This window comes from Aquila chrysaetos, chromosome 9 (assembly GCF_900496995.4).
Source record: "Aquila chrysaetos chrysaetos chromosome 9, bAquChr1.4, whole genome shotgun sequence".
NCBI classification, from domain to species: Eukaryota; Metazoa; Chordata; class Aves; order Accipitriformes; family Accipitridae; genus Aquila; species Aquila chrysaetos.
Genome location: NC_044012.1, coordinates 1,902,100 through 1,921,656, shown reverse-complemented (window position 1 = coordinate 1,921,656; position 19,557 = coordinate 1,902,100). Strand labels below are relative to the sequence as shown.

The following is a 19,557-nucleotide window of genomic DNA, read 5'->3' as shown; positions in this document are numbered from 1 at the left end:
GAGCAGCGGGGCACCCCGAGGGGGTGCAGCATCTGCAGCCAGGAGGGGACATCCCTTTGGGTTCCCTGGGGACAACCCGCCGTGGACACCCCTCCTCAGAGCCGGATGCGGGGCAGCGACCGACCCCAGGGTTATAATGAACCCCACCAGGGTTGGGGTGCGGGGCGCTGCCGGGAGAGTGGGGCGAGGGCACCCAGCACAAGCCCAGGCTACGGAGCCTCCGGTTGATATTAAATTGTCTTTATTACACAGATACAGAGTTAAGAACAGACAGAACCTGAATCATAAAGTTTACATCTTTCACAGGTCAAACATACAGTACACTTAGAGAAAGCGGGAAACAGCAAGGGGGGGGGGGACAGCATGCCGAAGGAAAGTCCTAACACGTCATCTCTCTGGACTGGCCCCCAAAACCCACGCAACAGGGCAGGGCAGGCTGCCGCCGTGCCCACCCGGCCCTGGTGGGGGGCTCTGGTTTCCAGGTCCCCCCGAGGACCCCCGTGCCCCGGCGTCCCCGTCCCCAGGGCTGGCAGGGTGACGCGGGCAGGGCTCAGCCCCGCACGGGACCAGGGAACCGGTGCTGCCCGCGCGGCCGTGAGCGAGTGGGGACGGTGGCACGACACCTCCCGCCCGGGGCCGTGGCGTTGGGCGGCATCGGAGGAGCCCCCGGGGCTGGCACCGCGGCGGGGACACCCCAGCACGGCGCCTAGGACCTGGGAACAAGGTGGCATCTTGTTCCCGACCTCAAACCCACTGGGATCCAGGGGGGCACCCCGAGGAGAAGGGGGGACCCCAGCAGGCCCCAGAGGAGGAGGGCAAGGGGAGGCTGTGGGGGGCTCCGACAGTGATGGAGCAAAGCCCAGGCAGGTGTGGGACCCCCGCTCCGGGGTGCCCTGCCTCGCTGGGATGCGGCACTTTGGTTTCAGCTGGGATTTCGGGTTGGGAACGTGAGAAAGGAGCCGGGGATGGGGCCCCGGTGCCACGCTCGGTGCCGGAGGAGAGCCACGTCTCTCCTGCCACCTCGTCCAGCCTGGTGCCGCAGCCAGCACCCAGCACTCAGCACCCTGGGCTCTGCCTCCCCCCGGGGAACGGGACCTCGGGCAGGCTGTCCCCACGCCGCCAACACCGTCCCCCATCCCCAGCCGCGACTGAGGGGGGAAAACCCAAGAAGGGGAGCTGTGGGCGGCCACGGGGACCCGATCTGGCAGAGGACTGTGCCCGGGCACCCCGGCGTCCCCGAACTGCCCCACAGCCACTGGGGTGTCCCTACCCACCGGCCAGGCTGCACCGGCACCACGAGGCTCATCCGTCTGCCATCTCCCAGATGCCACAAAGCCACCGAAGGACGCGGCATGGGACACGCGTCCCCTGGCCCCCCACACGCTCCGACACCGTTTTGGAGCAAAACCCCACGGAAGCGCCCGCTGCTCCGGCCAGAGCCTCCCCGGCCGCCACGGCCCCCTCTGCACCCGCATCACTCCGGCCCCGCGGCCGCACTGCCGCTGCCGTCCTCCCCGCATCACTAATTTTTTGGGAAATATTACACTTTAAAGCTGTCGTTCTGGTTTGGACGTCTGCTAGTGCCGCGCCGCCTGTCCCCTCCCTCCCTCGGCTTTTGGTTTCAATACAAGGTTCTGTAGGGTATTTTTATTATTATTTGGAAAAAAAAAAAAAAAGAGAGAGAAGAAAATAATAATTAAAAAAAAGCAAAACAGAAGGGAGTGGAAACGAGAGCAGTCTCTGTGGAAATGCTCTCGTCCGCGGTTTCCCGGCGAGGCGGAGGTAGAGAGGCAGAGCCCCAGCGCGGAGCGGGGCCGGGGACACGCGGGGACACGCGCGGTGGGAAGGGCAGGGACGGGACGGACACCCAGGAGAGCAGGCGGCCCCGCAGCGGGTGCATCTGCAATACTCTTATATATTACCTCTTCTCAGGAAACGTAAGAAAAATAGACAATATTACATATGTCACACCATAAATAAAGTGAACAGTCACTTGAGGGGCACCCAGCAAAGCTCCCAGCCGCAGGGTGCACAGAACCACCCCCCGGGGGGATGCACCGAAGACTTGGGGTGCACAGAAACCCCCCGGGGAGATGCACCAAGGTCTCAGGGTGCACAGAAACCCCCCGGGGGGATGCACTGACACCTTGGGGTGCACAGAAACCTGCAGCAGGGCTCGGTGCTGGTGGCATGGGGCCGGTAACGTTGCCTCAGGGGTCCCCCATGCACCGAGCTCTGCTGCAGCGTGGCACGGCACGGCACGGCACAGCACGGCACGGCACGGCACGGCTGCCGCAGAAGGCAGCCGCAGCTGGGCCCCTGGGTGACCGGCAACACAACCGACCCGGCCCCAAGCCCTTCCCTCCTCTTCCTCCCCTACAAAAAACACACAGGATGGTTTTTGCAAATGCGGAAAAACTACAGCTCCTATCGAGCACACGACTTCTGTTCGCCTCCGGCCAGCCTCGCTCCCCCACGCCACAGCCTCCAGCGGGTTCTCATCATCTTTTATTTGGCAAATGTCTCTTATTATTATCACTATCATTATTATTATTATTTTTTGGACCTCTGCAAAACACTATTTACATTCACATTAGCGTACAGCACTCCTGCCCCGCGCGGGGCTTCCCTCCTCTCGGAGCCGGGGGACTTTCCGTATTGCACTCCCGTCCTCTGCGCTTTGTACAATGATGCGAGAAATACAAAATAATCGACATCGTCCTTGGCTGCCTCCTCGGCCAGGAAGGAGGTGGTGCTCGCTTTCCTTTCCTTTCCTTTTTCCTCTTAAAAATCCTTGCAAAATAAATCCGACATGGGGTGTGAGAGCAGCCCGGCAGCGAGGGGCTGGAGGGGGGGTCCGGCCGCAGGCGGCCCCCGACGGCTTCAGGAAGGGAGAAAACCAAAATCTGTCTTTTAATCTCTTTTTTTATTCTCTTTTTCCAGGGCGGCGGCGGGCAGAGGTAGAGGTGTGCCAGCTCCAGCTGCGCCCACCCGGGCGGTTCTCAGCCACCATCTCCCCCTCCCACGCCTCGGAGGCTTGCTTTTTAAAAAAAAACACCTTTTTTTTTGCTTTATTTTAATAGAAACTCTTTAAAGCCCCAGGGGCGCGTCCGTCCATCCTTACGGGGAGGGGAAGGAAGCGACAACAGAACGAAACGAACTTTGGCAGTGGAGAGACGTTTGGATCTTCCTTGGTTTTGGATTTCCTTTGGAGCAGAGGTGAGTCTGGTCTGTTCTTGGCTAGCTAGCAAGGTAGTTACAGGTGAGCGTCCGTCACGCGGCTTGACTTGGCGTCGTCTGGTTTTTGGATTTTTCTTTTTTTTTTTCTTTTTTTTTTCCTTTTTTACAATTTCTTACTTAAAGCCAAAGAGTCCGACGTTTTCTTTTTTATTTTCTTTATTTTTTTTTTACAAAAAAAAAAAAAAGAAAAAACAAGGAAGAGAGAGACGAAGAAAAGAAGTTTCTTTCCTCCTGCAAGCGAGCCCTTCGGCAGCGCCAATGCGGGCCGGGGCTGGGCCGACCTCTCCCCACGTCACTGCGTGGCGAGGCTACAGCCAAATCCCTCATCCGGAAAGAAAAAAAGAAAAAAAAACCAAAAAAAACCAAACAAAAAAAAAACCCAACAAAAAACCAAAACCAAACCCGAACCGCAATCCCCCAACAGATAGAAAAACCAACCAAAAAAAGCCAAAACAAAGACCAAAGAGAGAACAGAGAAGACCGGTATTTGCCTTAACTCCACTTAAAGCCCAGTTTGAGGATCCGTGAGGATTATTTGTGAGAGCTAGAGAGGTCGTTTCGGAGGTCACACGAGTCAGGTAGCTGAGGAAATTGCATCGAGTGCAGTCCGTGTCTTTTGGAGAGCGGTGGTAGCAGCGGCGGCGGCGGCGGCGGCGGCGGCAGTCCGAGGGCGGCTCAGCGGGACGCGCTCTCCAGCGGAGCCGGGGTGGCCGGCGTGCCGGCGCGGGAAGCGGCCGCCGAGCCCGTCTCGCTGGGGCTGCTGGCGATGGTGGCCACCCCGTCGGGCTGGCCCGGACCCGGCGGCAGCCCCACACCGGCGGCGGGGGCGGCGGGGGCCGGCAGCCCTTGCAGAGTCTGCCCGCAGACGTGGTGATGCTTCTCCCAATCCTTGTGTTGGCAGAAGGAGCCGCAGTAGCGAGCGGTGTTGCAGCCGCTGCAGGTCTCGCTCGCTTTGCGTCCGCAGTTCCAGCAACTCTGCGGGGACGCAAAGCCAAGCCTCAGCTCCGGATCGTGCACCCCCATCCCAGACCGTGCACCCCCATCCTCGACCATTGCACTCCGTCATCCCAGACTGTGCTCCCCCATCCTGGACTATGCACATCGTCCCAGACCATGTAGAGCATTCCGGACCGTGCCTCTCCATCCTGGACCGTGCACCTTGTTCCAGACCCCCATCCTGGACCATGCACGTCAACTTGGACCATGCACCTTGTCCCGGACCATGCACCCGCATGCTGGACCATGCGCTCCATCCCCAGCTCGCTGCAAGAAATCCCCTCTCCTTCCCATCCCGTGGTGTTACCGCAGCCCCCCCGGTACCCACGCTTGCAAGCACAGACGTTGAAAACTTGATTGCAAAAGGAGCAGGTCCCGAACCTGCCCTTGCTGCCACCGACCCTGTCCCCCCCCGGCCCCCACCTCGCTCGAGTCCTCCTGCTGATTGATGACGGTCAGGGCGTCCTCCGAAGCCTGGCGCTTGGCCTCGGCCAGGGCTCGCTCCATCTTGGCTCGCTCCGTCGTGATCAGCTCGTGGGCTTTCCGCTCGGCGTCCGACACGGCCTTCTGCAGCTCGGACATGGCCTGACGCTTTACCTCGTTCACAGCTTCTTCTGGAAGGAAGGCGGCCGAGCGTGGCACGGGGTGTGCCGGCACCCCAGCCCCGGCTCTGCACGTCCCCCTCTGCAGCAGCACCGTGGGAGGGCTGCGAGCATCCACCCCGCGCGGCAAACCCACCCTGACCCCCTTCTCCAGCCCCCGCCGGCACCCCGAGGCAGAGTGGGGAAGGGGATGGGGCAGAGACCCTGTGAACTCAGCACGCCGGTGGGCGCCGGTACCCGCCCCGCACTCACCAGCCTTCCTCCAGATCTCCTCCGGCATGTACCCGGAGAGGGGCCGCGGCGCGAACTCCCGGTGAGCATCTGCGACGGGAGAGGGGGCAACGCCGTTAGGAGACGCCGTCCTCTTCGAACCCACCCGCCGGCAGCGCCGGACCCCCGGGGGAACGGCACGGGCGCCCCGGAGAGGAGCGCAGCCCCCCCCCCGAACGCACCCCGCGGCCCCGGGGGTCAATACCTAACTGGGGTGCCTCCGAGGCGGAGGAGCTGTTGTGGGGGCGGGCGGAGGGGGGGCTGCCTTTCTTCATGTCTTCGGCATCGCTGTAGCGCCGGATCCAGTGGTTGAGCTCCTCGCGGTCGGCCTCCTGGCACCGCCGCAGCACCGTCAGCGACCGGCGCGTCTTCTCCACCATGTCCATGATGCAGTTCAGCAGCTGCGGGGGGGAGGCAGGGTCGGGGTTGGGGGGGGGACGACACTTTGCTGCAAGCAGCTGGGGGGGCTGCAGTGCCTGGTGCTAGAAGGGGGTGATTTGGGCTATGCCGGGCTGTGCCGGGGCCGGTGTGCCATTCTGGCTGCGGGGAGCAAAGGATGCTCGGGAGAAAAGCCCTGGAGGGGGACACAGTGGGGATGGAGGGCAAAGCCAGGGGAAAGCACTCACGCCAGCCCCACGGGATGGCTGGGGGGGGGGCATTACTTACGTTGTTGAGGTGTTTCCACTCCTCCGCCCATTCCCGGTCGGTGAGCCGGTGGTCGATCACCTCCTCCTGCCGCGTCCCGTGCACCGCTGCAAGGCAAGCGCGGGGTGGGGGTCATCCCCCCTGCAGCACCCCTCTCCCTGGGGCAGTTTGTGTGTGTGTGTTCCCCAGTGTCCCCCCCCCCGCAGACCCGGCACACGGGGGGATGCCACCACTCACCGGCGGGTCGCTGGCGCTCGCGGAGCTCCCGGGGGTCGGGGTGACGGTAGGCGTCGCGGTAATGGTGCGCCATGGCCATGTCCTCCAGGCGGTAGTGCTGGGGGAGAGGGGGGGGCGGCGGGGGGGGGGGTGTCCCAGCCCGTTGGGGGGGTGGTTCAGCCCGTTGCTGGGGCTGTAGCGCTGCGCCGGGCTCATGGTGCACGGCCGCTTGCTGAGGTGCTCGGGGTGCAGAGGGTCTCGGTCCAAACCGTTCTCTTTGGTCCTGGGTGGAGGAGAGGAGGTCGGTCCCTGCCAGGCACCGGCACCCGCTGCCCCGAGGAGGGGGTGGCAGGGATGCGTGTCCCCCCCCCCCAAAAAAAAAAATTACCCCACGTGCCCGTCCCGGCTCGCACCTGTCTGGCGTCCTCCTCTTGCCGCTCTCGCCCACCTCCAGGAGCAGCTCGGAGGAGTCGATGGGAGAAGACGCGTTGGCGTCCAGCAGCAGCTGCTCGTGCTGGGCCAGGTACTGGGCCGGCGTCTGCTTGGCCATGCGGGCGCAGTGCAGCAGCTCCCGCTGCAGCAGCGGCAGGTTGGCCTGCGAGAGGGGAGACAGTCCAGTCCACGGTCCCGCAAATCCCCCCCCCAGCCCGGCACCCAGCCGGCTCAGAGCCCTCTGTAGAGCCGCGGCCCCCCCCCCGGCGCAGCCCGGCTTTGCCCCCAACCTGCCGCAGGCAGGAGGTGCCGGGCAGGCGGCAGCTTTCCCTTTGGGGTCCTGCTCGCCTTCCCCATGGGGACATCCTTGGGACCCCGCTCGCTGCAGCGTGCCCGGGCCAGCTGGGCTGCCGGGGCGGCGGGGGGGACACACACACGTGGCACCCCGCAGGGTTCGGCCACGTGCTGGCATGGGCACAGCTTCAACCGAGCCCTCCTGCATCCCGGCAGGGGTTGCAGAGCATCATCCCCTGGCCAGCTCGGCCACCTCTGCCACCCTGTCCCCGCGGTACTCGCCCTGGGGACACAAGTCTCCAGGCTGGAGAGCCCCCAGCCCATCTGGCACCCGTGGGGCACGAGGACCTGGGAACTCCCCATCCACCCACCCACCGTGTGGGTGTCCCCCCCCCCAACCCCGGCACCGCAGCCCCTAGGATCACGCAAGAGCAGCAAGAACGAAGGAGCAGAGACCCCTTTCTGCCCAGGCGCTCCGGCTGCCAGCTCTGGTTTTCTCTTTAGGCAGCTGATCCACAGCCAAACGCCCATCTGTCGGACACGTTAGCGCCCGAGCCGGAGATGCACGCTGCGGTGAGTGGGGCCGGATCCTCCCCTTCCCCAGCCGGGGCTGGGGGGGGGGGGGGTGGAACAACCCCACAAAAACAAGCAAGCCCCCGAGTCTGGGAAGCATGCCGAGCCCGGCTGGTTGCAGTTAGGATAATGAGAAACATCTGGAGCCCACGGTGGGAACAGCTGGGAGCAGGGTGCCAGGGTGGCCGGCGGGGCCGCCGCGAACTTGGCAGCGGGACAGCGGGGACGGCTCCCAGCCGCGGGGCCACCAGCACCCGCCGGGACACCGTGAGCCGCGCAGCCGGGGATGCGCCGTGCCCCTGCTCCCCCAGACCCCGCGTTGCCCTCCAAACCCCGGGCGGGAGGGCTCTGCCGTCCTGTCCCCCCCCCCGCCACCGGGTCGGTTTGGCCATATTTCGGTTCTGCCTTCCCCTGCCAGGAGCAAACCGCTCCGGCAGCTTTGCAGGCAGATTCCTGTGGTGAGTGTGGACCTCCGCTCCAGGGGGCCGGGGATGCAGAGGTGGAAAAGGGGCTTTTTTTGCACTTTTTCGTTATTCCTCTGCTAACGAGGGGCAGGCGACGCCGGGCTTGAACATCTGCCGGCAGTGCCAGTGCTGCCAGGCGTGCCAGCGGTCAGTGAATCCCTCCGGAGCGGGGTGACAGTGTGGAGTCAGCGCGAAATTAAAAGGCAAATAAAAAGAAGGGGATTTTTAATGAATTGCAAATGGTTACCAGCTGGGCCAAACCCCTCGCTTTATTGCAAACAGCCCCGGCCTCGTGTGACTCCACACGTGCAAGGAGCTGGGTGTGCAGGGGGGACACACGTGCCCGGGGGGGGACGCAGGCAGCCCCACAGGCAGCCGCCAGCCCCGACCCCAAAGCCACCCCCCGAATCCCCCTTTGCCGGCGATACGGACGCTAACCCCGACATCCCCGCGGTCCCCGGGCTGCGGCACCCACCTTGAGGAAGGGGATGACGAAGGGTCGCAGCGGGAAGTTGGTGGCCTCCTGGAGCTTGGCGTGAAACTCCTCGATGGTGAGCGTGGAGTTCTGCGGGGACAGCCCGGGCTCAGCGCCGCTGGCCGTGGCCCCCCGCCTGCCCTGCACCCCCCCAGGAGGATGCTTTGCTGTTTCTCCCCCCTTTCTGCTCCTCTGCCAGCTCTGCCACGCTCAAGGGAAAACCGCGCTCGAGGGAAAACCGCGCTCGAGGGAAAACCATGCTCAAGGCTTTGCTGGCAATGCCAGCAGCCGGGACCCAACCCTGCACCGCGCTGTGCAGATCCCAGGAGGTGCCGGAAAAACAGCCCCCATTTTTCCAGGATTTAGGTCAATCCAGCACCAACAGGACCCTCTTTTTTCCCCATTTAGCAGCATCTCCGTAAGGGAGAACGCAGGATCCCCAGGTACGGCATCGCCCCGCCAGCCCCCCGCACCCGGCAGACGTACCACGAGCCCCAGGACGAGGGTTCGCACCCGCTCCCCGATCTCGGGGGAGATGTCATTGCCGAACTGCTGCAGCGTGGTGAGGAACCGCTTGAGCTTGGAGAGCTGGCGGGCGCCGCAGGCCGGCGGGAGCTGGTGGGTGGAGAGGGAGGCGGTGGAGGAGGTGGCCGGCCCGTTGCTGAACCCGTTTGGGGTGGACGGAGCCCCATTGATGGCGGTCGGCGAGTGGCTGCTCCCGTTCATCACTGCGGGGAGAGAGGGGACGGGAGGTCAGAGTGGGCGGCCGTGCCCTGGCACCGCGGGGACGAGACTGGGCTGGGGGCACCGGAGCATCCTGCCGGGTACCGCGGGGCCGGCACCCTCCGGGAGGCTTCCGGATGCTGCTGCATCCCTGGGGCCGCATCCTGGACCGGTCCCTGATGCTGTGGGGGGCTGGAGGGAGAGATGGGATGCAGTGCATGCCCCAGCACAGCGAGGGCCTGATCCTGCTCTTCGATGTTCAAGGCAGCCAAGAGAAGGGGCTCCATCCTGCCCCTCTGGGAGCTGCTCAGCACCCCCCAGGGAGAAGCCACGAGCCATTTCCCACGGAGCCCAGCCTGGCTTGCAGCACGCCGGTGCCTCTGGCCCCACTGCCCAGGCGGGAGAGGATGGGAGCTGCCCAGAGCACCCCACGCCAGGGGACCGGGAAGGGGACATTTGGGGGTGCCAGCCTGCAGCGCGGCGGGCCCCTCGCTCCCGCGCCAGCCCTCCGCGCAGACCGCGCGAGCGCAGGGACCTTTCCACGGCCGGCACGGGTGATGGCACGCGTCACCCCATCTCCCAACCGCACGCCGTTCCGCGGCACCCGGGCATGCACCGCGCCTTTCCCCGCGGCGCGCCGGGCACCCGGCTCCTGGGATCGCACTAACCTTGCGGTGCCTGTGCCGCCCTGCCTGCCCTGCCTGCTTTGGCAGGCTCCCGCTCGCTCTACGGCCGGGCAGTATCAGCCGCCCGCTAAAGAGGTGCCGAAAATAACCCGGTGGCCACAACTGCTTTTATTCCCGCGACAGGTGCGTTACTAAGTTAGACGCCGCACATGTCCCTCGGCCGGGACGGGGACGGGGTTCGCATCCCCGTGACCCGCCGGAGCAGGGCGAGGGGCTGGCACGGGGGAGCGTACCCTGCCCAAGCCCCCCGCGGCGGCACCGTGCCCCCCGCGGGACCCTGTGCCTGCCGGGGTGGGGGGGCTGCGGCTGCGGCTCGGGTCTCTCATGAGAGCGGATGCTTCATTTTACTTACAAAGACAGACCATCGACCATTTCAAGCAACCATGAAAACGGCCGCGAGGCAGAAACGTCGGAGGGCCAGCGTCTCGATCTGCAAGCAAAATAAAACACGCTATGATGAGAGAGCAGAGGGGGCAGCTCTCGGCCGGGGGGTCCCGGCTTGGGCACGACCCGCTCCTCCTGCAGGCAACGCTCCTCGACAGCGGGCACGGCAGGGGCACGCGTGCCGTGGGCTAAGCCACCCGGACCCAGGCGTGCCAGGGATGGAGCCGGGTCCCTGCATCCCACTGCAGCCGTCGGGAGGGTTCAAGGGATGCTCGGCTGCCTAACACGGTCCCTGCGTTTCGGGACCACCCCCGCAAAGCCCCAGCGCAGGGGGGTGGTTTGCGACATTTTCCCGAGACCGAGAACAACCGAAACACCGTCGCGCTGCGGGCCGAGCCACGGCAAAAGAGGCTACCTGCACCCCCGGCCCCGCATCCCGCGCCGAGCCGAACCCACGATGCCACATCTGCCGCAGGGCTCGGATTAAAAAGCAAAACCCCTCAGAGCGCAGCCGAGCACAAGCTGATTTCTAATTAGAGAGCATCTGGCCGGGAGGGCGGCAGGGCTGCGGCGGGGAGCACCGCCGGGGCGCGGCGGCCGTTGGGGGGGCTGCTGCTCGGGGGGGTGTTTTAGGGGTGTTTTCTTCCCCACTGGGGTTTCTAAGCAAGAAGCAGCTACGAGCAAAATGCCTGCGTGCACGCGTGTCCGGGATACGTCTCGGCGGAGCTGGAGCAACCCTCGCTATGGCCACCGTCGCTCCTGCCGGGGGGGACCAGCCTCGGCCCCTGCCCCCCCCCGGATCCTGCCCCGCCGTGTGCCTTGTCTGGCCGTGTGCCGGGGTGGTGACACTGGCACAGGGACCGATCCCCGGTGCAAGCCCTGCAGGTGCGTAACGAGCCCACGTGCCACCAGCGCAACCGGCGCGTCGGGGCTCGCCCAGTTCCACGATGCTACGGACACTAAGGACTCGGACCTCGAGTCCCCACCGAGTCCCCTGATGCCACCACGCCGTGGCCTGGGCAGGGCAAGAAGGTCCCTGCCGCCGCGGCTGGCCGTGACACCAACCTGCCGCCACCGGGTGCCACGTACGGATGGGCAGGCAGGACCCCACACATGCCCGGACCCCCCCTGACGGGGCCAGCTCGGACCCGCGGGGACTCCCCCAGCCCGCAGCATCCTCCGGCCGGCTCTCTGCAGGCGAGAGCACCCGGGGCCACGCGCTGCTCTGTGCCACCGTTCGGTGATCGCGTGGCAGGAGACCGGGACATCCCCGTCCCCAAGCACGTCGCAGGGCACTGCTGGCGACGGGCAGTGCCGCGGTGCTCCCCGCAGGCACGTGCATGAGCCGGGGCTTGGGGTGTGCAGCCCAAAGCCCTCCTCCGGTGCAAGAACGGGTAATGCCACCCCACGGCACGGCCAGCACCGCGCAGGGGTCTGAGGACGCCGCCGGTCCCGGGTGCAGCATGTGACCCAGAGGCAAAGGGAGGTGGGCAGCCCCCCATCCCGGCATCCCGTCCCCATCCCGGCATCCCGTCCCCATCCCCGCCGGCATCCCGGTACTCACTGGTGTTTGGCGTGAAGGAGGGGTGGCGCGTGGCTCCCTGCGTGACGGCCGGCGGCGGCGGAGGCATGCTGGGCGGCGTGGACCTGGACTGCGTCTTCACGTCGGCCGGCGAGTCGGGCATGGTGGCGGTCTGTGTCTCCGCGTTATCTGCGGGGAGAGGGCACGGGGCGGTGAGCGGGGTGTGCCGGGCAGCGCCGCGTTTTGCCCTCCAAACGGGGCTCAGGTCAGGGGCAGAGGGGACCCACGGGGACCTCTGGCTGGGCTGGGCATCTCTGCTCCCTGGTGCAGGATGGCAGCAACCCTCGCCCTGGGGCAGCGGGGACGGTGCCTGGTGTCCTGTGTGCCTGCAGGACGGCGGGGATGGTGACCGAATTCCCGTGCATCTGCACAACGGTGGGGACGGTGCCCTGTGCCCGGCGTGGATGCAGGGTGGTGGGGACAGGGCAGGGCACCGCTCTGCCCCACGCACGGGGCACAGCCCGGCCCAGCACGCAAACGGCGCGTGTGTCCCCGCAAAGCCATCGCTGTCACATCCCGCCACCCTCCTGCCAGCGGTTACCTGCCCACGTCTCGGGAATCCCCGGCTGCCCGCTAACCCCTCGCCATCCCCGGCAGCTACGCGCAGGGCTGCCGTAATCCCAGGCGGGGATTACGGACAGGCAGTAAATCGTGGGTTCGTTACAGCCGGCGCTCGGTGGCGGTGGCGACGGCAGGACCCACACACCCACCAGTGGCTGTCCTCCCACAGCCCCGAGGAGCCCCACGAGGCACGGGATCCTGCAAACCGGGGAGCACCGGGCTCCCCCCAGGCATCGCTGCCTCCCTCCCACCGCCCTGCGCTTGCAACCCCAAATAACACCCGGCAGCGGCATCCCCGGGGAGAGCGTGCCAGCACCATCCAGTCCGGATGGCGGCGGCGGCGGCACGGCACCGGTGCAAGGTTTCGGCCCCGCGGCTGCTGCGCCGGGCGGTGACGGGTGACCGCAAGTGCGGGCAGCTGCGGCGATCTGTCAGTGTGCCCGAGCCCGCGCCGCCGCCGGCCCCAGCCAAAGAAGGAAGCGGCCGCCACGGCTGCCCCCCAGCCCCGCACCCGGCCGGGGTCCCCGCTGCGCCCTGGCACGCTCCCCCCCGCCAGGCAAGGCTGATAAACACTAATCTAATATGCATGCTTAATCCGCTGCAACTGTTGTGAGATTAATTGAACCCTGCAAGAGCGCATTGTCCGGGCTAAATAAAACCGGGGCCTCATCCCCAGCGAGATGCTATCGGGGCTTGTGCCGCAGTCGATGCCGTGTGGGGAGGACCGGGAGATGGGAGAGCTGGTCCAAGGGCCAAAATTTTGGGCAGTCACCATCGTGGTCCCACAGTATCCTCCCAGATCGCTCCGGCACCGTGGGAGCATCCCTCCCCACCCGCGGCACACCGTAATCCTGCAGACGCCTGGATGTGCATGCTCCAAGTTTCCCTTTCCTTGCTCCCTTCTCCCACTCCAGCCACAGGAGAAACCCCCAAGACCGAGCAGCATCCCTCCGCATAAAACAACAGTTTGTTGACAGGACCTGCCAAAATAGATGGTGTGTTTTGAAAAACACCTTTTATTTTCCTTTTCATGGAAATGCCCATCTCTAGGCAAGGCTTCTCCAGACTTCCAGGCTTCCCCCATCAACCAGCGGAGCAGGATCCAGCCCCGACGGCAGACGACGAGCCGCGAGCGTGCACAGAGCGTGACCTGGAGTGGGTGCCTGCATCCGCGCGGCCGCAGTGCCTTGATCCGCCGGGTGCCCACACGATCCCTCCCGGGCTCAGCATCCCCCGACCGTCACCCTCCGCCCAGCTTGGCAAAGCACGACCTGCATCGCCTCTGCTTGCTGGCTCCTGCCCGCAACAGGCAGGGCCAGCACCTCCCCGTGACGCAGAGCTCTGCGTGGGCACCGCTGCCATCCCCTCGCCCTTCTTGCCCCCTCCGAGCCCGGGGTTTGCACCGCGGGGCGCCGGCTGGCGTTGCACACCGAGCGCGGCGCAGCGACGCATCGCGACGCGTTCTTCACGTCGGCAACGCTGCAGCCGCCCACGTGCTCGGCCCCAGCCCTCCACGCAACAGCCGCTGGGCGTGGGGACAAGCCGCGGCAGCTTGGGGACAGCGTGGCAGCTTGCCCAGGTAAGTGCACCTGCACCAGCTGCTTGCGCGGCTCCCAGCACGGCGGGGCTGCGCCGGCGCGTTTGGCTCTGCCGTTGCTTGCGGGGAGGGAGGAGGATGCAGGCTGCGAGATGTTCGCCCCAGCCTGCATCCCTGTCCCTGTCTGCATCCCCATCCCTGCCTGCATCCCTGGCACCGTCCCTATGTGCATCCCTGTTCCCGTCTGTCTCCCTGGCAGCATCCCTGCCTGCATCCCCAGCACAGTCCCTGCCTGTATCCCTGTGCCTCCCTGCATCCCCATCCCTGTCCCTGCCTGTATCCCCATGCCTGCCTGCATCCCTATCCCTGTCCCCGTCCTCCTTGCTGTCCTGACTCCGTACGCACGTCCACGCCGAGGGGAAAACAAGGATACACTCTTTCTGGCACCGACACGGCTTTTCCACAGCTTCCCACTGGGAGGAAAGTTTCCACGAAGCTGAGCAAGCACCCAGGGAAACAGGGCCTGGCTGTGTTTTTTCGTGTCTTTTCCTTTTTCTTCTCTGAGTCATAAATTTTCCCCAAGGTGTTTGCAACCCAAACACTGCCATGCGGGCACAGGGATAAGGGACGGCTCCACACCCGATGGGATTTCTCAGTGCCCAAGCCCAGAAAAGCCCATGGGAAACAGAGCCCAGGATGCCCGCAGGATCCGGCCATGGCCATGGCATCAACCCAGGTCCTTTACAGGGTGGGACAAGCTCCGTGGCGGGCAAAGGGGGTTTCAGGGGGGCACGCTGCAGCCTCCTGGCAGTGCCTCCAAACAATAATTCCCCAACACGACTCAAAGTCCGCTGGAATTTTTTTTTTTCTTTCTCTGGGTTTTTTTTTTTTTTTTTCTTTCTTTCTTTGGGGTAATTTGTCCCAGCCGCTCGGGGCTGTGTCTGTTTTCCTCCATCTGGTTTCCATTAGGCCTGTACAGCCCAGATGAATAAGTAATAATATAAAAATAAAAGGATTAGTATTTTCTCCTTGGCTGGCGGGAGCGGGCGTCCCCCACCCTGCCTCCCGGGGCCAGCAAATGCCGGACCCCGCACACCCCCGCACGACCCCGAGCCCCCCATTTGTCACACCGGAGGGTTTAACCCCCGGCACACTGGCCCGGGCACGGTCCCCGCTGGGGTGACACACCAGCGTGGCCGCTACCGGCTGATAAAGCCCGGCTTGGCCCCAGCGTGCTCGTGGTGCCTGGCCCTGTGCCGCGCCGGCAGCACCGCAGGGGTCGGGTTTTGTGACCCCGCTGGGCGCCAGCAACCCCCGAATCCCTCGCTCCAGCTCGTGCATCGCTTTTCCCGGGTGGAAGCTGCAGGAGAGCCTGTTAGCTGGTCTCCCGCCTCCCACCGGAGCTGGGGCCGGGGGTCTGCTCGGCTGCGTGCTCCTCAGCGGGCAGCGCTGGATGCTGGAAAGCACCAACGCATGGCACCGTGCGGCTGTGCGCGCCATTAGGCACCAACACATGGCACGGTGCGACCCCGCGTGCTGGCGGGCACCAACACATGGCGCTGTGCAGCTGTGCGCACCGGCAGGCACCAAGGCACAGCGTCACACAGCCGTGCACACCAGCGAGCACCGACGCGCGGCCGAGCACGCCGGTGGGCACCAACACACGGCATCCTGCAGCCGCGCGTGCCAGCGGGCACCTATGCATGGCACCCTGCAGCCTGGCGCGTGAGGGACGGTGCCCAGCAGCCGGCCCAGCCCAGCGTCTGCTGTTTCCCGTGGCCGTGAGGATCCCGTCCCGCCGCTGCAGGCTCTGCCCCAGCCCGGGGTACCCGTCCTCCCCGCGCAGCGAGCGGCCCCTGCTCTCTGCAGCCTTGGGCAGGGCAATGGAGCAGCTGGGGATGGGAATAGGGGTGCGCCAGCCCCGGGGTGAGCCTGACGACTGCGGAGCACCCAGGCTGGCTGCTCGCCTCTCCACCTCCCCGGGGATGGGGACGGAGAGGGCAGGGAGCTGCCCTGACTGCGGCCGTCGGAAAGCTCCGGCTTCCTGCAGCCCTCCCGGGCGAGGCGAAGCTTCGTGGCGAGGAAGGGGTTAAAAGGGAATTAAAAGACCAGCATCCTTCATGCTCTCCAAATGGCCACAAATGAAATCCAGATGCTGGAGGCGACGTCTCCTGAAGCCAGGCTGCCTCCGAAACAAAGGCAAGCATTCCTGCTCCTCAGCTGCCGCTGCCACGGGGGCCAAGAACAACTCCCCGATAAGATGGCGAGGGACCGAGCCGTCCCAGCTGGAGCACGTCAGGGAAGCGTGCAGCGCCGGCGGCCAGGCAGCAGCGCCGGCCACGTGCGCGAGCCCGGCAGAGGTGGTGGGAGCTGCAGGGCACCGTCGTCTCCCTCCTCCCCTGCACCCATCCTGCTCCCCTCCCCGGGGACGGGGTGACGATGGGGGTAGGTGACAGCAGGCAGCTCGGAGGTGGCTCACCCCCAACTGCACGCGGAGGGGGAGAGAGCGGGACCAGGACGGCGCCTGCGGGATGTGGCGGGGATGCTGCCCACCCCCGGCAGTTATCCCATTGCCAATGTGTCCTGTGTGCACGTTTTGGGGAGCCGGGCTAGCGGAGAGCGATCCAAACCCCAGCACTCGTCAGCACAAATGAAGCCTTTTAAAAAAGGAAATTCAATTAATCAAACCCTCTGCACAACACGTAAATGAACCTGGATTCGGCCGACTCCAGGCCCGGGGAGGTGCTTGCAGGCGTGGGGAGCTCTCGGTGCAAGTAATGGCTGCCGCGAGGACGACGGGACGCAGATGTGCCCGGCAGTGCCAGGGGAGTGCCGGCAGCGGTGCCCAGCCCTGCCGGGTACCTGGGCCCTGCCTGCACTCCTGCCTGCAGGCAGGGATCCTCACAAGGATGCTCATGCCCTGAGCGGTGCAAGCCTTGCTCTGCCCTGCTGCTCCAGCCGGGGGGATGGCGGCAGCCTGGCCCCGGATGGGTGACAGTGCCGTGCCAACCAACCCACGAGTTTGGGCATCGCCCCTGCGGTTTAGTTCGGCTGCTCGGCGGAGCGGGACACGCCATCCTCGCACCACCGCGGTAGCCCTTTGCACCGGTCGGCGAGCCAGCCTTTGTCCCTGCCGTCGTCGCCTCGCCCATGAGTGTCCTGGGACGGGTGCCACGCCGCTGGGACGCTCCCTACCCACCCGATGCCAGGCGTAAAGCAGATTTCACCACGCGCAGACGCATCCCGATTTGCTTTGCTTTCCCCATAGCCCCATCGCATGAGCAGCCTGCGACCGCGCTGCCTGCACCAGCGGTGCCAGCATCCCGGGGAGGTCCGGTGCTGCCCGGGGGATGCGCCACAGGCAACGCTCCCCACTCGGCTCCAGGGCAGCGGTGCTGGCGGGGACCCTGCCGCCTGCTCCCCTTCCACCTCCCCCAGTGTGGCAGTGCCAGCACGGCTCTGCGTGGGACACCAGTACCTGGGGCCAGGCTCCCCCAGGCACCCCAAGACCAACAAACCTCCATTTCTCAAGCCACAACCAGCCGCCCAGGGACCCAAACCCACTGCCTCGGTGCCGCACAGGCAGTGCCAGCCGGCTCCCGCTCCCCCCGAGCCGGCGTGGCCAGGCAGGAAGGAGGTGGGTTTGATTTTCCTCAAAACAACAACAAAAAAAAGGCCCCCAAAAAAAAGCACCCTCTCTGTTTTACAAGCCTTCATTTGCTATTGTTTATGTAAACAGGTAAATTGTTTCGTATCTCAATTAAAAACATCTGCCACATAAATGAATACCAATTAACTCATCCTGTTTTTAATTACTCTGTTAATTACACACAGGCAGCAAAAAGGATGGCAGGGGAATAGGGAAAGCATGCTTACAACCCCCCCTTCCCACCTTGCTCTTGGCAAGGATCCGAAATGTGCCCAGATAATGATGGATTAAGGTGGCTGGTGAAAACCATGGCTCGTGGCCAGCTCCGGCGTGGCGGCTCCCTCCCGGCCCCGATGGGCGCTGCCGGGGTGCCTCACGGGGGTATTTCCCGGCACCCTCCGGAGAGGTGCCGTGCCACCCCGTTTCAGAAACCCTGGGTCCCGCGGGACGTGCCAACGCCGCCTGCGTCATCCCCCGTGCCGACGGTGGCCACGGCACAGCCCGGCTGGCTTTCCCGGTGCCAGCCCCACATTTGCTCTCAAAATGTATCCCGGGGGAGAGAAACCTCGGGATGCCGAAGCATGCGGGAAGGGCGGGAGGATGGAGGAGGCTTCACGTGGGCAGCATCCTCATGGACCGAGCGCATCCTCGAGGCGCCCGTGCCGCCCCCGGGAGCCCTCCTGCTGCCAAATGGCAACACCTCTGCGTGGGCACAGCGGCACGGGGTGGATGCCCTCCTCGAGCCGGGCCGGTGGCGATTGCCGAGGGACCCCAGGCGCCGTCAGCCCCTTGTCCGTCCCCCCCCCCCCGGCTGTGGGAAGCTTTCCAAGCGAGCAGATGGGGCAGGGGAGCGGCGGCAGCGAGGAGGAGAGCAGAAAAGGCTATTTTCTCACGCTACATATTTTACAAGTTGAACATTTTGTGCATTTCAGCCTTGCCTGTAAAAGCATCTCGGGCTCAGCCCTGGGACTCGACGTCGGAGCCTGTGAGTCAACAGCGGCTGGCGGCGACGTGGCCGGCCGGCACGGAGAGGGGCCGGGAACCAGGATTCCCCCACGCAGAAGGTCAGGCTGGGGGGTCCCCCTGATCCACTGGCTCCGGAGGAGCGGCAGGATGGCCAGCGATACCCATCGAGTCCCCCAGCCGGGGCACAGCATCTGCCACAGACGCTGCCCGTAGCGTTGCACCCTCCTGCCGCCGTCTGACCCGTCCTGCCAGCAGCTCCCGGGGCGGCGGGGGGAGGTGGGCACCCACATGCCCTCACTGCTCCTCAGCTGCCTTACTCTTCTGGAAATTAAATATACTGGCTAAACACCAGGAGTAAACAGAGTGCTGTGGCCAGCCCAGCACACCTGAAGGCACGCGGGCACTGGCAGCATCGGCCGGAGCTGCCCTCCGCCCGGGAAACACCCACGTCTTCTTGGCTGCAAACCACCTCCTCGGTGCAAGGGCTGCGGGTCCATCACCGCGGCGGCCGCACTAGAAGGGCAATTGCTCCACCAACATGCTGCCAAAGGGGAACCCCAAAACCAGCCCGATGCCCTAGCGACAGAGCCAGATGCTCTTCAAGGGCAGGGAGAGGTTCAGGCTACGATGCCCCTAATCTGCAATTTTTGCAGCCACCCAGCCACGCATGTGCACAGGGACGCTCCTGCCCAAAGGTGGCCTTGACGGCTGGAACGGGGACAAGTGGCACAAGCAGCCAGGGGACTCGGGACATTCTGGAGGCAGAGAGCGGCTGGGGAAGGGAAAACATCCCCCTCCACATGCCAGTGCCGGCGGGGAGCTCCCTGCAAGGTCCCTGCAGCGTGGGAACGCCGAGACACCGCTGGGTCCCCAGGGACCCGGGGCCGGATCCTGCCCTGCAGACGCCAGGATGGTAACAGCTCCGAGGGGGTGCCGAATCCAGCCGTGCATCCCCACAGCCTCTGGGCTGCTGCGTTACTGACTCTTTGTCTATTTTTTCACCACGGGCTCCATTTCAAGGCGATTTTGCCCATGCGAGATTGAATCAAACAACACAGGAAAAAATATTAATGAGAATTTTGCAAAATAAACAGGAAATCCCTTGGATGTTTTCTGGAAACATTGGTCAGCATCTTCCAAAGGAAAGCTGCGGGCTTGTCAAGGTGGGGTTGCCCCTGGGGAGCCTGAGCGCGCTGGGAGGGACGGCAGAAAACAAGCTGCAGGAAATCTAAAAATAAACCCCGAACCGGGCAATGGCACTA

General features: G+C 64.9%; 1 protein-coding gene across 1 annotated transcript in view; it reads right to left on the bottom strand.

Annotated features, from left to right (window-relative positions):
* Positions 1–224: 224 nt before the first annotated feature.
* Positions 225–19,557, bottom strand: part of CBFA2T3 (CBFA2/RUNX1 partner transcriptional co-repressor 3) — a 31,924-nt gene continuing 12,591 nt past the window's right edge. Inside the window, 12 exon segments of the mRNA XM_041125635.1 lie at positions 225–4,215; positions 4,660–4,850; positions 5,091–5,159; positions 5,314–5,509; positions 5,775–5,860; positions 5,991–6,113; positions 6,116–6,252; positions 6,383–6,564; positions 8,208–8,297; positions 8,694–8,935; positions 9,969–10,046; positions 11,565–11,711. Coding sequence (XP_040981569.1) covers positions 3,916–4,215; positions 4,660–4,850; positions 5,091–5,159; positions 5,314–5,509; positions 5,775–5,860; positions 5,991–6,113; positions 6,116–6,252; positions 6,383–6,564; positions 8,208–8,297; positions 8,694–8,935; positions 9,969–10,046; positions 11,565–11,711 — 1,841 coding nt within the window. The 3' untranslated portion in view covers positions 225–3,915.